General features: G+C 46.0%; 1 protein-coding gene across 3 annotated transcripts in view; it reads right to left on the bottom strand.

Annotated features, from left to right (window-relative positions):
- Positions 1–19,088, bottom strand: part of prkn (parkin RBR E3 ubiquitin protein ligase) — a 99,378-nt gene that overhangs the window by 40,347 nt on the left and 39,943 nt on the right. Inside the window, exons 3-6 of one of the 3 annotated variants that reach the window (XM_056759987.1) lie at positions 13,196–13,415; positions 11,685–11,803; positions 7,132–7,194; positions 4,949–6,496 (exon numbers count right to left, since the gene is read on the bottom strand). In XM_056759987.1, coding sequence (XP_056615965.1) covers positions 5,534–6,496; positions 7,132–7,194; positions 11,685–11,803; positions 13,196–13,415 — 1,365 coding nt within the window. In that variant the 3' untranslated portion in view covers positions 4,949–5,533. Of the gene's footprint in view, positions 1–4,948; positions 6,497–7,131; positions 7,195–11,684; positions 11,804–13,195; positions 13,416–19,088 lie in introns of those variants that run through there. The other 2 variants (XM_056759988.1, XM_056759989.1) reach the window with 2 other exon arrangements.

Below are 19,088 nucleotides of genomic sequence, written 5' to 3' on the forward strand. Positions count from 1 at the left end.
GACTACCATTGTAGGAAAAACGACAGTGCCCCAGAACGGTTTGCTTTGATACACTTATCTTCTTTTGTTTTCAACAGAACAAAGAAATGTATAAAGCAATTTTTCCTACTATGGTAGTTCACTTCTATTGTATAGACACAAAACCAATGCAAGTGAATGGGTTTGGCAACCAACATTTTTCAAAATATCTTCTTTCGTGTTTTGCAGAAGATAGAAACTCATACAGGTCTAAAATGAAAAGAGGGTGAGTAACTGATGACAGAAGTTCATAAACAAAATCTTCCATTTTGATTTCATGGGAACTTTAAAGGAACATAACAAAAATGTTGTTTTTGTTGTTTCTTTGGTGAAAGTCTCGCAAATCTCACTTATTCATGAGCAAAGGCATCTTGACATTCCAGGTTTGACGTCATTCGTCTTTCTGCGTTTTACAAAAAATAACAGCATGTGTTTGAAAACAGCTGGCATTGCACAGGTCTCATTCTCAACCTGCCACCTTCCATCCCTTCGCACACACTTTCTTGTCCTTTGCCAGATTAAGACACTCTCTCCATCCATAATTGTTTTGGGACAACGTCCTCCCTCCGCCCGACTCCAACCGCGCCTGATTAGCATAAGCATTTAAACATTCTGACAGGGCCCTTAATAAGCAAGAGAAAAGGTTAAGAAAATCATTACTCGCCCACAGGGGGAGCAGGAGGGGGTGAGAGGAAGGGAGGGCCAATGGATGAGGCCGGCGTGCCGTGGTGGAGGAGCCCGGAGATTACACGAAGACACCTGCTTGGAAACAGCAAGGAAAGGTCACACAGACCCCCGGCGCGCCGGCTCAAAACAAACGCATGCGCGCACACCGACAACCTAAATGATTAATGAGGAAAACGTCTATGAATTATTCACAAACACACCTCCCGCATTGTTCACATCAGTCATACCTCCACCCTCTCAGGATGCTTTTTTCTCAACAGAGGAGAATGAACATCACGATCCCACAAAGCTGTAATTACATTATTGTTTAACAAACATGGCTGTGATTCCCAGCCAGCTGTGAGGATTTGACTTCCTGTACACATCAGAGACCCATCAGAAACGCACAAAAGCGATATAACGCGTCTGATTGGTTAAGTTCACCTGCAGTTCCCTTGGCCCATTAAAGATATTTTAACTCAATGAAAACTCACAGGAAATGTACAACAAACATGGCACACATCCATAGACAACAGGACTGAAGCACACACAGCAAATATTTCAAGTCTTTGGTAGCAATTTCAGTAACATTTAACACAGTAAAGCTCATGTGGTTTAAGAATATGGAAAATTATCAAAGAATTGCATTTTCTTTATTGTGTGCTATCATGCAAATAAGGGTATTTATCGAAGATAAATAAGACATATCGAAAGAAAACAAACGCATCTTTTATGTTTCTGATCATTTATCTATGCCAAAACTCCAAGTGTCGGGTAAAATGTTTACATCAAAACATAATTATAATATGCCACTTAAAAGCCATATAAACAATAAAAATGTGTCTCAACTAGGAGGCCAAGGGGGGCTCGAAATTACTTTTTCAGGGTTCCGTTTCTGTCGGTCTCTCTACGTTGTGTCGAACCAACAGATGGGGCTCGCCCTTGAGAACCTATCAACTTCGACTAGCTTAGAAAAGGCCAATGAAATTGCTTTCCTGTAGCTATGTGGTAAGAGCATTGCGTTGAATGGGTTTGGGTTTGCACATCCCTAAGTATAAATGTATAGGTTAATGCAATGTTAGTCGATTTGGAAAAAAAAGAATGAAATTTGCATGCCGGACTCCGCCCCCCGAATATCCAGGTATAAAAGGGAGACGGGATGCTGCATTCATTCACCTTTTGCTCTTCGGAGTCTTCACACATGATCGACTTCGGGACTTCAAACTCTACGCCGAATTACTGCTGGATTGTTACAACATGATGCAGCGGACTGTCCCTTCCTGCAGTGACTTCCCTTGAGCGTCTCAGCAATTCAAGAAGTGTTCGAGTTTGTTCTCTAAAAGAGAAAATTTCTCCAGCGTGGCATGTCCCTCTGTTCTAATGGGTGCAATACACTCAGCGAGGAGGGGTGCAATACACACAGCGAGGAGGGGGGACAGACACGATGGCTGCCTTAAGTACAGGAACTCCACACCGCCACCGACCTCGCTCACTGGCGACCAAGAGAGAAACCTCTGGCCGCACCTTGCACGGATGAGTGATGCCGAGAAGGTCCGCCTCCTTGGCGCACCCATCTCGCGAGAGGGGGCTGTTTGGGGATACTGTCGAGCAGCAGTTTTCGACAGTATAGAAGCAGACAGAGGCTATCAAGCATATCCTCCCCGCCGTGACTTGACCGCCCTCCGGCGGTCGAGATCCCATGTATCATGTGCTTCCCAGCAGCCCTGGTCCTCTTCGACGCCCTCCTGCACCGATGCCCCCCACTCAGTTAGCCCCCCGGTAGAACACGTCGAAGAGGAGACCACCACCCCGTCAGCAGCCACAGCGGAAGCAGAAGCCCTCATGGGAAGACCCCAGGGAGACCGAGAATACCTTTGGGTCCGACTCCAGCCATCCATCGCTGGTCCTGCCCTGTCCCAACAGCCCACATCAAGGAGTTTTCTTCTCCCTCAGAGTGTTTTTCACAGCTGCTCTCACCCTCTTCACGGCGGTGTTCGGCAACCCGACGTTGCCTCATGGCAAGACGCAACGTCAAGTATTCTCAACAGCCCTCAGCACTCTCAAATCGACCGTGCGTTGAGCTGCATCGCCAGCCAGGTAAGTCAGCTGAGCCCATCTCCTCTCCGGGGGCCTTCCCACGGCGAGAGATCCGCACTGCCAGCCATTGAACCACCCCCTGGGCAGACGATGAAACAGATCGTACCCGTAGTCTCCCTGTCACGGTCCCTGGGCGCTTGGCTCGAGCTTCCCTCAGCGTCACAGTGGCTACAGCAAACGATACGTCTCGGCTACTCGACCCAATTCGCCAGACCTCCGCCCAAGTTTCGAGGAATCCTCTCAACCTTGATCAGAGGCAGGGATGCTCCCGTAGTACGGAAGAGGTTGCCACCCTGCTGGCGAAGGTGATTGAGCCTGTCCCTCTAGCCGAGTGTGTTCAACGGGTTTTACAGCCCGTACTTCATCGTCCCCAAAAAAGGCGGGGGGATGGGGACCCATCCTAGATCCGCATAGCCTGAACAAGCTACCCTCAGGGAGAGAAGTGTTTTGTTACTAAACTATCTCGACGACTGGCTTATCTTGGCACACTCTCGAGATCCGTTATGTACACACAGGGACCTTGTGCTCCGGCACGTAGATCGATTGGGACTACAGGTCAACCGAGAAAAGAGCAAGCTTTCACCCGTGCAAAGCATCAGCTTTTTCGGTATGGAACTCAACTCTGTCTCCATGACAGCGCGCCTGACCACAGAACGCGCTCAGTCAGTCTTGAACTGCCTGAAACATTTCAAGCAGTCAGCGGTCCCCCTGAAACAATTTCAGAGGCTCCTGGGCATGGCATCCTCGACGGGAGTGATACCCCTCGGGTTGATGCACATGAGACCGCTCCAACACTGGCTACTTCCCTGGAGAGTGTGGCACACCGGCAGGAGGCGTATGGTCATTACGCCTCTCTGCCGACGAACCCTTACCCCCTGGTCTTCAATGACCTTTTTATGGACAGGGGTCCCACTTAGGTAGGTTACGAGGCGCGTCATTGTGACAATCGATGCCTCCCAGCAGGATTGGGGTGCAGTGTGCAAAAGGCACGCAGTGTCGGGGCAGTGGATGGGCTTCTGGCTGCGCTGGCATATCAATTGGCTAGAGTTGTTGGCTGTGCTACTTGCACTAAAGAGGCTACAACCTCTCGTGCAGGACAAATACGTGCTGGTCCAGTCGGATAGCACAGCTGCCGAAGCGTACATCAACCATCAGGGTGGCATGTGCTCACGGCAGCTAACAGGACTCACCCAACGCCTCCTCCTGTGGAGTTACCAGGTGATCTGCTCCCTGAGAGCCACATATATCCCAGGCGACCTGAACTAGACAGCCCACGCGCTCTCTCATCAGTTGACGTCTCGTGGAGAGTGCCGACTCCACCCCTGCGCAGTCCAGCTCATTTGGGTGCAGTTCGGGCAGGCTCAGTTAGACCTGTTCGACTCCCTTAGATTACACTTTCACAAAAGCGCTCACGTCTGACACGCCCAGGCCAGTCACCGTTGCTTCGCTAAAGATGTTACGGCACAGCGTTGTGGTGTTTTCAATAGGAACTCCATCTGTCGGTTCGACACAACGTCCTTCTTGCCACAAACACTTGCTGCCCGATGCGCAGTCGTGAGAGGCTCTCAGGCTCCTCAGAACTAAAGGTGAATGAATGCAGCACGCCGTCTCCCTTTTATTCCCAGATGTCGGCGACGGAGTCAAGCTTGCAAATTTCATTCGCCAATTTCATTCGCCTTTTCTAAGCTAGTTCGAAGTTGATAAGTTCTCAAAGGCGAACCCCAACTGTCGGTTCGACACAACGTCTCGTTCCCTCCATCAGGGAACAGAGGTTACATCCGTAACCAAGACGTTTTTTCCTGCATAGAGAAATTTGAGGCGGCCGCCTCCGTCAAATGTCATGCCGCCTCAGGCTCTCGCCCAAATTATGTCCGGATTCTTCACAAGAAATGCCGCGTGCATTTAACAGACTGTCATTTGTAACTGCAGTTGCGAAATAACGCCACAATGGAGGTGCTGTTTCGTTATCAGCACACTGATGTGCTAAAATGAGTCGCAGAGCAAGAGCCAGCCTGTGTTTCACGGCAGTTTGTTTTCCATCAAACTACATTTATTTTCTCAATGTTCTTAAATTAACATGACGTCCATCATTGTAATGTCTGTGCATTTGGTGTTATGAGAGCACAGTAGAACCCAAGTGCAGGCGAGCACGAGACGAGACGGAAGGTAGGAGTAACAGGGATTTATTTATTAAACATAGAACAGGAACACTATAAAAATGACAAAGCAAAACCCACAATGGGGAAAAACAAGACAGGATAAATAATAAACTTTAACAAGGGCACTAACTTACTAGACTATAAAACAAACACTTGAAACAAACACTAAACTAAAACTTACTAGACACGGGGAAACAGGAACAAGGCAAGACTGGGTTACAACGAACGAGGAACAGCTTACAAGCTAACAGATACAAAAATCTACACAAGTACAAGCACAAGTAACGAACCAGCACAGGACAATGAGACATGAGAGGTATAAATAGGGAGACGAACACAGGATAATTAAATAGGGACCAGGTGAAACGGATCAAACACTAAGGGGAAGCTAATTAACACAAACTAGGAAACAGGAGGGTAGGAACGATGACGCGACTCGGGGAGAGAATGGAAGGCCACAAGGTCAAAAACATCTCTCCCCACATGAAACAAAGGATTCTGTATGATTCCACCTCTAAACCAAGAAATACCTGACAAGGAGAGGTGAAACCATGACAGAACCCCCGCCTTAAGGAGCAGCAACCTGATGCTCCTCAAAGGCACGAACAAGACAAGGCAGACTGGGACAAAGACAAGACTAAACAAAACAAGGAAAACAAGACTAGGGGCAGACAGGCAAGAACAATAAACGGGTTCAGGTGGGACAATAAAAATAACAGACATTGGAGGGGGGTGGGGGCAAACAAGAATAAACAGGGGGAAGTCCAGAATGGACAGGGCTTGACGCCGGCTGCTGGACCGGGCTTGGTGCCGGTTGCTGGACCGGGCTTGGTGCCGGTTGCTGGACCGGGCTTGGTGCCGGTTGCTGGACCGGGCTTGGTGCCGGTTGCTGGACCGGGCTTGGTGCCGGTTGCTGGGGAGAATCCGCAGCCGGGCTGGCCGCTCGGACCGTCACATCCCCACGGCGCCCCCCCCAAAAAAAATTTGGGGCTTGACGCCACCGGACTCTGGACCTTGGGGCTAAAGACCTCCGTACTCGGGACCTCCGGACTCGGCACCTCCGGACTCGGCACCTCCGGACTCGGGACCTGGGCAGGACTGGACGGCACTCCCCTCCTTGGCTTCTTCTTCCTGGACCGGCCCACGGGGAGTGGGGCCGACGGTAGAGAGACAGCGGCAGGCACGGTAGGCTCCGTGCTGAAGGAATCGGACGGGGAGTCCCACGACTCCCTCCGTTGGCGCTGTCCACGGAGACTGGTGGATGGTGGAGAGGACGCAGACTGTGGGGAGAGACCCATGACCCCGATTTGCAGGGCCTGGTCTTTCGGAATCATGGCCAGCCCTGCTGAAGACTTCGCCATGGACAATTCCCTGGATTCCTTGCGATCCATCGCAATCTGGAGCTGATCTATGAAGCCCAGGGACCTCAACCTGCGCATCTCCGCAGGTTCAAAGGGTTCGTCGAGGCAGCTGTTGAAAATGACCTTCAACTCTGCCTCGGCGAAGGCCGAGTGGCGTGCAGTGGAGAGGAAGTCCATGGCGAAGAGCTTTTTAGTCTCGGGGAAAAAAAGAGAAATGCAACGTTGAAACGTTGTTCAATCAAAACAACAAATTGTATTGATCATCAAATTCTAAGTTATTTATGATTTATCAGGCCGCCGTGCCTAAATTCATTCTGGTCACTGTTGTGCACAGTTGATAATGATGCTTAGCTTTGTTTGAGAATAGTGATTTTGACTGGTCAGTCTTAAATTTAACATATTGTGCATATTTGCTGTTACTCTGCATAACTCAACTCAACTCAACTTTATTTATATAGCGCTTTTTACAATTTTCATTGTTACAAAGCAGCTGTACATGAGACACATTTAATACAAGTATGAATTCTAAAGCAGCCCCCCCGGCCAGGCAGATAGTGCAAAACAATATGCAAACGGTGGTGAGGAACCCAAAACTCCCATCGAGAAAAAAACCCTCAGGGGAACCCAGGCCCAACCAGGGGATTCCAGTTCCCCTCTGGCAAAAGCTGCTGCCTCTGCACAAGCTCAACAGTGCTTGCACAACAAGGCTTAATAAAAATATAAAAATTAAGGATTTAAGATTATCATTAACAATCTAATAGCATTTGAAATGTTGTAGGAAAAACAAAGTTGTCGCGTCCTTTATCCAGCTCTATCCTCTTAGCTCTTACCTCACCGCTTCCCATTCTCAGCTCTGCCATCAGGTCTGGGCATGAACTGCATCCTGCGGTAACCTTGGAACAAAGAGACAAGACTGGCTGAGAGTAGAGTACTGTTCTGCACTCTTTGATGCAACAAGTACATCATTTGTTGTTGGATGTGTTCCTGGTTCCGGTTGATCTAAATAATGCAGCCTAAATCCTCTGAGGATTAATATTATGGAGGTGTAGTGTATGCAAGATTAAAAAGATGAGTCTTTAGTCTAGATTTAAACTGACAGTGTGTGTCTGCCTCCCGGACCGTGCAGGGAAGAATATTCCAAAGTTTAGGCGCTAGATAAGAAAAGGATCTACCACCTGCACTTGATTTAGAAATTCTAGGTATTACCAACTGACAGGACCCCTTAGAGCGTAATGTACGTGGAGGTCTGTAATACAATAGAAGTTCATTCAAATACTGCAGCGCTAGACCATGTAGGGCTTTATAGGTAATAAGCAAGATCTTAAAGTTAATGCGATGCTTTATAGGTAACCAGTGCAAGGTTGACAGAACCGGGGTTAAATGCTCATACTTTTTTGTACGTGTAAGAACTCGAGCTGCCGCGTTTTGAACCAGTTGCAGTTTTTGTAATAGGCCCGCAGGGCAACCACCTAGAAGTGCATTACAGTAATCTAGTCTTGATGTCATGAATGCATGAATTAATTTCTCTGCATCTGACAGTGACAGCATATGACGTAATTTAGATATATTCTTAAAATGGAAAAATGCAATTTTACAGGTGTTGGCGACATGGCTTTCAAATGACAGAGTACTGTTGAATACAACGCCAAGATTCTTAGCTGATGACGAGGATTTTATGGAGCATCCGTCAATCGTTAAGCAGTATTCTTGGTTGTTACGCATAGCAGTTTTCGGTCCAGTAAGTAACACTTCTGTTTTGTCCGAGTTTAGTAGTAAAAAATTGTTACTCATCCACATTTTTAAGTCAACTATGCAATCCTTTATTCGATGAAACTGCTGGGTTTCATGAGGCATCGAGGAAATATAGAGTTGGGACCTGGGCCATAAGACCAGTTTAATATTACGATTTATTATAGATAAAGAGAATCACAAGTCCGACTGTCTAACCATTAGGCTACAACTGCCACTTAAGGTATACAATGTTCCAGAAGAAATTACACTTTTCGATTAATGTACACTGTAAGAAATGACAAAATATGCAACCCCCTCATCACCTTTTGTAAAATAATCATTATGTTGAAATGGTTTAGAAATGCTTGGCCACAATGAGAAAGAATAAAACTTGGCCACTGGCCACATAAAGCAACAACTTTCAGAGTGAGCAGAAGCCTCTGCCAACAGTTTGCTTTGGCCTTGGGCTAAGTAAATTTGTCAGCAGTTAACGATTATCTCACTATGGACAGAGCTCATCTACAAACACCTGCCTTCAGCCAATCAGTGCTGGCGGAAATCACACGTCATTAATATTCATGATCCAAACCGCACCTGCAACAGTTTGTGTGCTGAGCTGCAGACAGAAAAGAATGTTCATGAGGAAAGATGATGAGAAAAACAAAAAAGAGAAGTCTGACAGAAATGTGTCTTTTAATATTTATAGTTGTCACAACAATTTTTAAATCCTATTTTTTTAGACTTTTATGACACAAATCATTCCCGCTTCCGACTTGTGTGTGTGGAGTTTGCATGTTCTCCCCGTGCCTCGGGGGTTTCCTCCGGGTACTCCGGTTTCCTCCCCTGGTCCAAAGACATGCATGGTAGGTTGATTGGCATCTCTGGAAAAATTGTCCGTAGGGTGTGAGTGCGTGAGTGAATGAGTGAGTGTGTGTGCCCTGCGATGGGTTGGCACTCCATCCAGGGTGTATCCTGCCTTGATGCCCGATGACTCCTGAGATAGGCGCAGGCTCCCCGTGACCCGAGGTAGTTCGGATAAGCGGTAGAAAATGGATGGATGGATGGATGACACAAATCCTAGACGGGCTGACATGAAAATTTTCGTTTTTATGCTTTCAAACAGTATTTGATTTGACTGTATCCGGGGGGAAAAAGCATATGTTATATTTGTGAGGAGAGGATTATGACATTTATAATATTCCCCCTACACACACAACATTATTCCTGTAACATCGTATGACAAATATAAAGCCGGAAATATTGTCTCAAACATATTTATCTCTTGACTTTGGGCATGATTTTATTACAATTTGAGCAAGTCAAACATTATAATTAAAAACACTAATTAAACCTTGAGGCACACTGAGATATTTAGAAATGATAAACAGAGTTCTCCCTACAGGCAACTCAATGCAGGTTTAGAACATTTTGGCATAAATAGCCTCAATCACATACAAGGCAAATCTGTTCAACCCAAATTTGTATGTTTAAGCTAAAAGATCCTGACAGAGCTGAATGTATTCAACATAAAGGTGCCCACATGAAGTGCTCTGAAATCCAGAGGAAAACTTCACTGTCTTCCTCGCCTCAGCATATAAGGAGAAAGTTCTCCGTGGAGTTAAATGAGACGAGCTGGAACCCTTTCCAGGCTCCGGGATGTTAAGAGCCAGACGCATCACGAGATTGGCACGGAAATGGGGCGGTCCTGGCTCAGGGACTGTGGACAAACAGCTTCTCGGAGCAGAAGACCCCCGCGAGCAAGAAGAAAAGGCAGGTGCGGCTTAGCGCCTTGTCAGTCAGCCTTTCCGAACGGCAGCAGAATGCAGAGAGGTGGGAATGCTGCCCACGCGATGGGACGGAAAGTCCATACGGAAGGAAAGATAAAACTTGCCACATGCGGAAAGGGAAGGGGGGCTTATGACAGCCTGTGTGGGGGCAGCGAGACGTGGGTTTGTTCTTTTCTGTATTCATACTTCGGGCAAAAAGTGTCACAGTTTGTAAGTGATAAAACTCAGGGCAACAGAGCAAATGTTTTTGGTTAATGTTTGTCTCAAATTGTTTATGAATGTGTAGAGGGGATGGGAATATGTATTAACTCGTCAAAGAGGGATATCTAAAAGGGTCTTTCTCAGCACACCCACTGCCAGTCAAATGCCCTGGTTTACTAATGTATGTGCATGGCAGACATGCATACGCAGGTTTATACTACCTACAGACATTAACAATTGTATTATTATTATTAGGTCATAAGTGTTCAATTCTATATTGTCTCCTTAAAATATCCCTAAGGTAATGGGACACTGTTGCAACAAAGGTCTTAACCGTCACCCTTACCTAAGTGTGCATACTTAGCATAAAAGCACATTAAAAATACATACCACTGTTTTTAATAAACCACATATTAAACTTTACAGCTTGTAAAACATTTGAGATGCTAAAGTTAATTGTAACACAATTCAAAGTGGGGAAGGAAGGAGGCGGGAACCGGCGAACATTCAATAAAGTTTAATCAAAATAAACAAACAATAACACGGAAGTGAAAGCCAACTCACAGTCGACTGCCGGCCACAAGAACTTAAATACAAACTTAAAACATATGTCCGGGCCCGGTCCTCTCTTGTCCGTAGTCCTGTTGCTCGTCCTCTTATGCTAACGATCTACTCCGTGAGATATGCGGGACCAGTGTGCGCACAGCTGATTCCCACTACCAATTACGCCACAGGCCCCGCCTCATGGCTCTCATCCCGGCTTCCTCGTTACATACCCCCATCGCCCCTCACAGGTCGGGGGGTACCACCGAGACTGAGCTTACTCCCCCCCGGGGAGCCAGTCTCGGCATTCCGTAGCCCCTGGGGTTTGCACCGACGAGACGAGAGAACAGAGACGGAAGCACCAGGAGAGACAAAAACGAGGGAGGGGAGAGAGGCAAAAAAAATTATCTGGCCTGGTTCCCCCACATGCTGTCGCTCTGTCCTCAGCCCAGCCGAGAGGATTTTCCTCGCGGTGCTATGCGGTGGTGCTGGACGTTCGGTGGACCAGTGTGTGCACGGCTGATCCCACTATCACCGGCCCCACCTCACGGCTCTCGTCCCGCCTTCCTCGTTACATTAATATATAAGCTAAATGCGCAAAACGTAAAAACACCCTTTAAATCCACACCAAATGGATGTCATGGTACATTCACATTGAAACAAATAAAAAAAAAAATCTCTTAGTTTAAAACATATGCGTAGTTTTTGTGGTTCATTATCGGTTTTGATGAAAACTGAACTGATTTTATTTTCAATTTTTATTCCTGCAGTAATGAGCAAGTAATGTTACAGATGATAACACCGTGTGGAAACAAACTATAGGCCCAAGTTTTCGTGTAACTATGATTTTTATTCCAACTTATTTCACCGGCTTCCATATCGTGAGAACATACAATAAAAAAAATCAACGGGTCAAACTGAACTGTTAGGATATAAATGATTTTGGGTTGTTTCAACCCAAAATGCTGAGTTGTTAAAAGTCATGGTTTGGTCAAATATGACAATTCATCCCGTTATGACCCAACTATGGGTTGAAAATAACCCACTCTTTTACGTGCGTCTGCAGCGTGCGTGCATGAGAATCTGCATACAGAACTTTCATGTTCATGTACTGTACATACCCGGTTGAGTGTGAGGGTGCCTTGCTTACAGTCTCTACAGCGAACCCGTAGTTTTCCAGGCTGGATTGCCTTGCAGATCGTCTTACAGAAGACATGGAAACTGCTATGGGATCTGGATTCTGTAAGAAAACATTAAACATTACACAAAGCAAACATTAAAAGAGAAAGGTAATTTATGGATGTAATATTAGCCATATTTATGCTAAATAAATGAAAAAAGAACGTTCTATGATGCTTTTGAATGATTTTTTTGAGCGATCCCTAGGGTTTTCTGCTGTAAGTTTAGGGCAGAAATGCTTTTCAAAAAAGCACAAGACATTTCAAGATCAAGCATTTCTAGAACCAAGCAATTTTGGAAACTGTATTATTGAACATCAGGCCACCAAAAACGCAGTTTGGGTTGATTTTGGTTGGGATCCCTCTCTTGTCATTCACCTGATGTTTTGAGAAATTGCTAATTGGTTGGGATCCTTCCCTTGTCATTCACCTGAAGTTTTGAGAGATTGCAAAGGGGTTTAACGCAGATGGTGCAGTGCATCGACAAGCCGCCACAATCCTGGACAAAGAGCTCAGCAACCAATCAGCTTGAAAAGAACATCCAGACATCTTCTTGTCTTATGATTTACTTTAAAGATGACTTGTCCTATCCGTCTGTGCCACCCTAGTTTAAATCACCCATAAACGCACACGCACACACACACACACACACACACAGACCTCTGAGCAGCATTCTCATTAGAGCTAAAAGCATGGGGCATTGAGAAGGTACGTGGTACCTTGACACGGCTGACAATAAATCGAGTGGAGTGGGTTTTATAAGACAGGCACCTTGTTATTTATGATTTCTGCAGGATTCCTCCATTATGCTAATGCTTTTACAGGGGAAGGGTTGGATAAAAGAGCCAGTGTGATTGGACTAAGTAACCGAGCGGGCCGCCAGCCAGCGTGAGGTTGAATAGGTAGGGCGGGTAGAGGACAGCTTGTAAAAGCACCGCCATTGTGGTAGACAACAGGATCCGTCCTACCAACCTGTATGCATGCAAATACATTCAAGTGTTCTCCTTGAAACCTGCATATTACTAGTGAAAAGAGCCTACAAAGGCTTCGGCAGTACTGGAACTAATTGAATAGGAGGATATAGAGTACGCACAAAAGAACTGTGGTTTGTTGGGAGTAGGGATGTCATAACATTGGCCGCAATAGGCTATGCCAAATATAGTATTGTGGTGACCAATCATCTTGCAGCATGACTGAACCCAAAGCTATTTTAATCATGACTTGAGAAAGTTGAGGAATGATTAAATCCTAATAAGTTTGAGACCACATGATGAAAGTATACAGGTATGATGACAGAAATGTCATTTCAGGTGAACTATCCCTCAAAATAGCTTGGGCATTCTTGTCACTTTCACTCGCATATTTGAGTCCTGGTGACAAAATCAACCTCAAACATATTTTAGCCAGACAGATTTGTGTACGCACAAAACCAAACACAGAAATACACAAGCTACCTTTGTGCCCATCTTGATTCCTCTGACCGGAGGCGTCTGTCTCCAAAATGACAGCCAGACCTTCGGATGCAGTGGTCAGACGAGAGCTGCTGAGGTCCAGTCGGGTCAAGCTGCCCACCCCGCCACCCAGCCGGCGCTGTAAGACCACCTCAGAGCGCCGGGCTGAACTGGACGGAGGCAGAACCACATGAACTGTGCTCTGCTCAGGGAGATCACAGCTCTGCCATTGAAGAAAATAGAAAATGTATCAGAAAATAAACAACAACATTTTTTGGTAACACTTTAGTACAGGGACCAATTCTCACTATTAACTAGTTAGTTTTTAGATGCCTATTTTTAGCATATTTGCTGTTTATTAGTACCTATAAAGCATATATTCAACAAGACCATATTCTACTTCCCTAATCCTACCTAATACCTAACAACTACCTTACAAAGTATTAATTAGCAACAAATTAGCAGTTTACAGAGGCAAAAGTCATAGTTAATGGTTTATTAATACTGAAAATTGGATCTTAAAATAAAGTGTGACCAAATTTTTTATTAAATAAGCAAGTACAGAAGACAATACTAAATGGGTTACACTTTATAATACTGTTTCATACTTAAAAGGTAGTTATGCAGAAACTACTGCAGAACAAATTGTTAGTGCTGCATTTAACACTGTAGTCTTAAACTGATAACTTATAAGTACGAAACATGTACTAATCATAAGGTAACAGCATCCAGATGTTTAAGGTAAGTAACAATTACTTACTTTTTACTTATTTATTAAGTCATTAATAAATACTGAATGTAGTGTGTCTCCTGCTGAATAGTACAATAACTAAGGCTCATTTAAAATAATTATCTATTAACTACTCATTAAAAGCTGCTGAAAATACTTAAGTCAATAAACTGGTTATATATGATCTTGATTACTATTCAAAATAAAATTGTTACTAATTTTGTTTACTTTACTTTATTTAAGGTAACTTAATTATTTTATATCACCAAACTATTGTCTAATATTGTCCTTTTCAAGATCTTATTTTTCATATCAATCGTATCAATGAAATACATCTAATGAATCTTTATCCTATTTTCTATTTTATGTAATTAAAAGGAAATAAACTTAAGAAATAAACCTCCTAATCACTGCATCACCATCAGCTTACCTCACAAATCTGACATATCTCTCCTTAACGCTTATTATGAATCTGGTGGACAATAGCTGAAGAGTTTTGCTTTCATTATTAACTATTAAGAAATTCTTGGTAATTCATAATTAATTATAAAAAAAATTATTACTCTTTTCTTATTACCAAATTATTCTGTGAAAATCATAGTAACTTTTTTTATCTTCAAGTCTTACCATATCAGTATTAAGTAATTACTTATGACCCAGAATGGTATTATAAAGTGAAAACCAAAGTAACTTTTGAATAGTTAGTCAGGTCTTATCATATTAGTATTTAGTAATTATGATGCGGAACAGTATTATGAATTGAAAAATCATGATAACCCGTTAAAAGCTTGTAGTAATCCACATACACACACATACACCAGAACAGAGCTGAATTTTTATGGACACAAAAGATATATTTGAGTAAATACTAGAGGTGCACCGACTGACGGGTTTTCGCATGATCGGCCGGCCAGTCAGTCTCATGTCTTGCCGATTCGAAGCCGATCGCTTGTTGCCAGCGACGCAGAAAAAACCGTCAAATACGCAAATATACGTCCGTTCACTGTCTTTCACGGCTCATTGACGCTCGTGACTGCGTGGTTCCACCGAACTGCGCGAGTCTCCGTGCACACACATCATTTAGTGCACAGTTTTTTTTAGTGCACAATTTTTGACTGTCCAGTAGTTCACCTTCGTTGCTCCGTCTACTTCGGGTATGTACTACATGCTAACGTCTTGGTTACGTCTGTAACCTCAGTTCCCTGATGGAGGGAACGAGACGTTGTGTCGAGAACGACAGATGGGGTTCGCCCTTGAGAACAAATCAACTCTGACTACTATAGAAAAGGCCAATGAAATTTGGCGAATGAAATTTGTATGTGGACCCACCACCTGCAGGAGGGACCGTAAGGGGCCGGTGCAAAGTGGATCGGGCGGCAGTCGAAGGCGGGGGCCTCGACAACCCGATCTCCGGACGCGGAATCTAGCTCTAGGGACATGAAACATCACCTCTCTGGCGGGGAAGGAGCCTGAGATTGTGCGTGAGGTTCAGAGATTCCGACAAGAAATAGTCGGGATCACCTCTACGCACAGCTTGGGCTCTGGAACCACTCTTCTCGAGGGAGGATGGACTCTTCACCACTCTGGAGTTGCCCATGATGAGAGGCGGCGGGCTGGTTTGGGTTTGCTTATAGCCCCCCACCTGCCATGTGTTGGAGTTTACCCCAGTGAACGAGAGGGTCGCTTCCCTGCGCCTGCGGGTCGGGGATAGGTCTCTCACTGTCGTGTGCGCCTATGGGCCAAATGGCAATGTGGAGTACCAGGCCTTCTTGGAGACTCTGGGAGGGGTGCTGGAAAGCGACCGGGGATATCGTCGGGAGGTGGAAAGAATACTTTGAGGATCTCCTCAATCCCGCCGTCACGTCTTCCATTGAGGAAGCTGAGGCTGAGGGCTCGGAGGCGGACTCGCCCATCACCCGGGCCGAAGTCACCGAGGTAGTCAAGAAACTCCTCGGTGGCAGGGCACCGGGGGTGGACGAGATCCGCCCTGAGTACCTCAAGTCTATGGATGTTGTGGGGCTGTCTTGGCTGACACGCCTCTGCAGCATCATGTGGGGGTCGGGGACAGTGCCCTTGGACTGGCAGACCGGGGTGGTGGTCCCTCTTTTTAAGAAGGGGGACCGGAGGGTGTGCTCGAACTATCAGAGATCATACTTCTCAGCCTCCCCGGGAAAGTCTATGCCAGGGTACTGGAGAGGAGAATCCGGCGGATGGTAGAACCTCGGATTCAGGAGGAACAGTGTGGTTTCTGTCCCGGTCGTGGAACACTGGACCAGCTCTATACCCTCTCCAGGGTGCTGGAGGGTTCATGGGAGTTTTCCCAACCAATCCACATGTGTTTTGAGGATTTGGAGAAGGCATTCGACTGTGTCCCTCCCGGCATCTTGTGGAGGGTGCTCCGGGAGTATGGGATTCGGGACCCTTTGCTAAGGGCTATCCGGTCGCTGTACGACCGGAGCAGGAGCTTGGTTCGCATTGCCGGCAGTACGTCACCTCAAAGCTTTCGCGAAACTGTAACCTTCCAGTGTGGTGGTCGGGGGGTTCCAGAGCTTTCTTTGAGAAAGATGGGTACAGCCCTGACCAGTAACCTTTCACGGACGGAGGCCTTAGCTCTCTACTGGCGAGAGGCCGACCGGCTCGGGTTTACACTGGGTAAGCGCAACTTCGTAATTAGGGATGCGCTGCAGAGGCCACCACCTACCCGTGGGGAGGAATAAGGTGGACATAGGTATGGTCTCGTCCTTGGAGGAGAACGCATGGAACATGCGGACTGAGTAGTTAAGAAGCTCATGGGTTACCAGTAGTGGGAACCATTCTCATGAGGATACATCAGATGGAACAGCCAAAGGAGGGGTTGTTACAGACGTCCAGTAGCACTAGGTCTGATTAGAGCTATCTGTGATAGTTCATATGGTATCCCGTCCTAAGGGGGAAGGCTGCTCTGCCCAGCCAACCCCCAGGGGGTGCTTGCTTAGTGATGGATGGAATGCATGTTCTTAACCATTGTTTGGGTAAGAAGGAAGGTTGGTGAGATACCTGTTCTTAGCCATATGTTTGGGTAAGAAGAGAGGTAGAAAGCACACTGACCAAACCTACTGGAGGGTGGAAAGGTGCTTTCTTTCGCAGGCATACGCCCCCACGAATGCCAGTCCTACATGTTGCCACGCAGGACGTGGGCTGACACCGGGTTTACGCGAAGGACCCTACGCCTCACCTGGGCATGAGGTCGGGTTGCCGGGCACAGTCCAGTGGAGTGTGCGATCGGCTGCAAGTACACCTGGGGAGAACGGAAAAACTCTGTGAGTAAGTGGGTGTAAGGCACTAAAAGGGTCCAGTTTTGGTGAAGAGGCAAGTGAAGAGGTCCCGTACCTCTTTGGTAAAGAGATCCCATACCGACCGATCAGAGCCATGGCTGTGAAGACCGGGCCCGATGTTGTTCTCCCTGGGGTCTTCCCGTCAGTGTCCCTTCTCGCGAGAAGGTTGCTGACGGGGTGGAGGTTTCCCCCTCGACCTCCGCTTCCGGGGTGCCGCCTGTGGGGGCACCGGAGCCGATGTCCAAGGGGTCTGGGCTGCCGGAAGGCAGACGTCATGCAGGATCTCGGAGGCCTCTAGGCGGCCGAGTCACGGCGCGCTAAAATGTGGCTAATTGTCACTGTCTGCTTCTTCACCGTCAAAAACTGATGAGCGCAGTCCTCGAAGGTGTTACCAACAACCCACCCTGCGAGACGGGTGCAACAAGAAAGCGGACAGTCTCGGTGTCACTCTTCTGCGCATGGTACAGCTGGGGATGTCTCTTCTGGACCACTACCGTGGACCTCGCCCGACCCAGGGCACGGAGATCCTGCATTATACCCAGGTTGGCCTTACCCTCGTGGAGCTCTCTCAACGCCTTGGACGGGCGGACCTGCAGGATGGCCATGGCGTAGAGAGAGGAGGCAGCCTGGCCCGCAGCAGCGCAAGCCTTCAAAACCAGTGATGCCGAAGTCCTACACGCTTTGGACGGTAGGCGAGGCCGATTCCCCCAGGTGGCAGCCGTCTGCGGCACAGGTTCACCGCAGCCGCACGTTCCACCCGAGGGATCACGACGTAGCCACACCATCGAGGGAAGTGAGGGAGCCCTCCAAGTTTTACACAGCTCCTCATGCACCTCCGGGAAAAAAACCAGACAAAATGGTGGCTGGTTCCCGTAGGAAGACAGCCACCGGTGACCGCAACTTCTGATTGACAATCTGCCCCCAGTGCGGGCAAGATGTGTCAATGAACGCTGCTTCAGCGTGCTGGACGCCCAGACACCTAACGCAGCGATCGTGTCCGTTCCCCTCCTCGATCTGAGTTCTTTACTAACACAAAAAAGGGCAAATACATATACATATTTAGAGTGGAATTCACTCATAACATTTTTTTACTTTTTATTGAAGTGGCAGCTAAAATCAACCCACTTCTTTTAGTATTAAATACCCAAGACAAAGACAAGTTATTTTAAATTTCAGAAAAATAAAATAAACCAACGATAGTTTCATAAACAGAAACAGACAAGAATAAAGTTGAAGTATTTTCTTTTTATATTTTCTGAGTACAAAAATTAAAAAGATCGATTAAGATATTAAGTTTAGATATATTTTATCATTTATACTTATTTTCAGTCACAGAGTTCTTCAATTTAAGAGTTATTTGGGCAAGAGAAGATTCTGTAATTTAATGCAGGTTGTAGAACTGTGTTTAGGGAAATTGTAATGTTCAATAATTTATGTAATGATGATAAAAAAATATGAAAACATTAATGTTTTTTTTATATACACGCGTCTCCACAAAGACAACCATAGGACATGTTTCTGTCCTGACCTTGTCCAGAGAGTTAGAGAACTGAACAACAGGAAGGACAAAGTCCTGACAAAAATAATACTCCCAAAAATCCCAGAGTGACATATTTTATTAACCTGAATGTTCTTAAATATCCACATTGGGAATTTTAAATATAAATGTTGTTTTGGTGCTGTTTGTTGATTTATTTACATCTACACTGGTATGAGCTGTACAATTTACAGACACCAAAACTAACAATCAATAATGTCTACAAAAATATCTCCCTGCAAACACCCACAGATGCAAATAAAAAGGATTTAACAAAGTCTTGGAACAGCCTCATCTGCTATGTAATATTACCGC

The sequence above is a fragment of the Triplophysa dalaica genome, chromosome 11, assembly GCF_015846415.1.
Source record: "Triplophysa dalaica isolate WHDGS20190420 chromosome 11, ASM1584641v1, whole genome shotgun sequence".
Taxonomy (NCBI): Eukaryota; Metazoa; Chordata; class Actinopteri; order Cypriniformes; family Nemacheilidae; genus Triplophysa; species Triplophysa dalaica.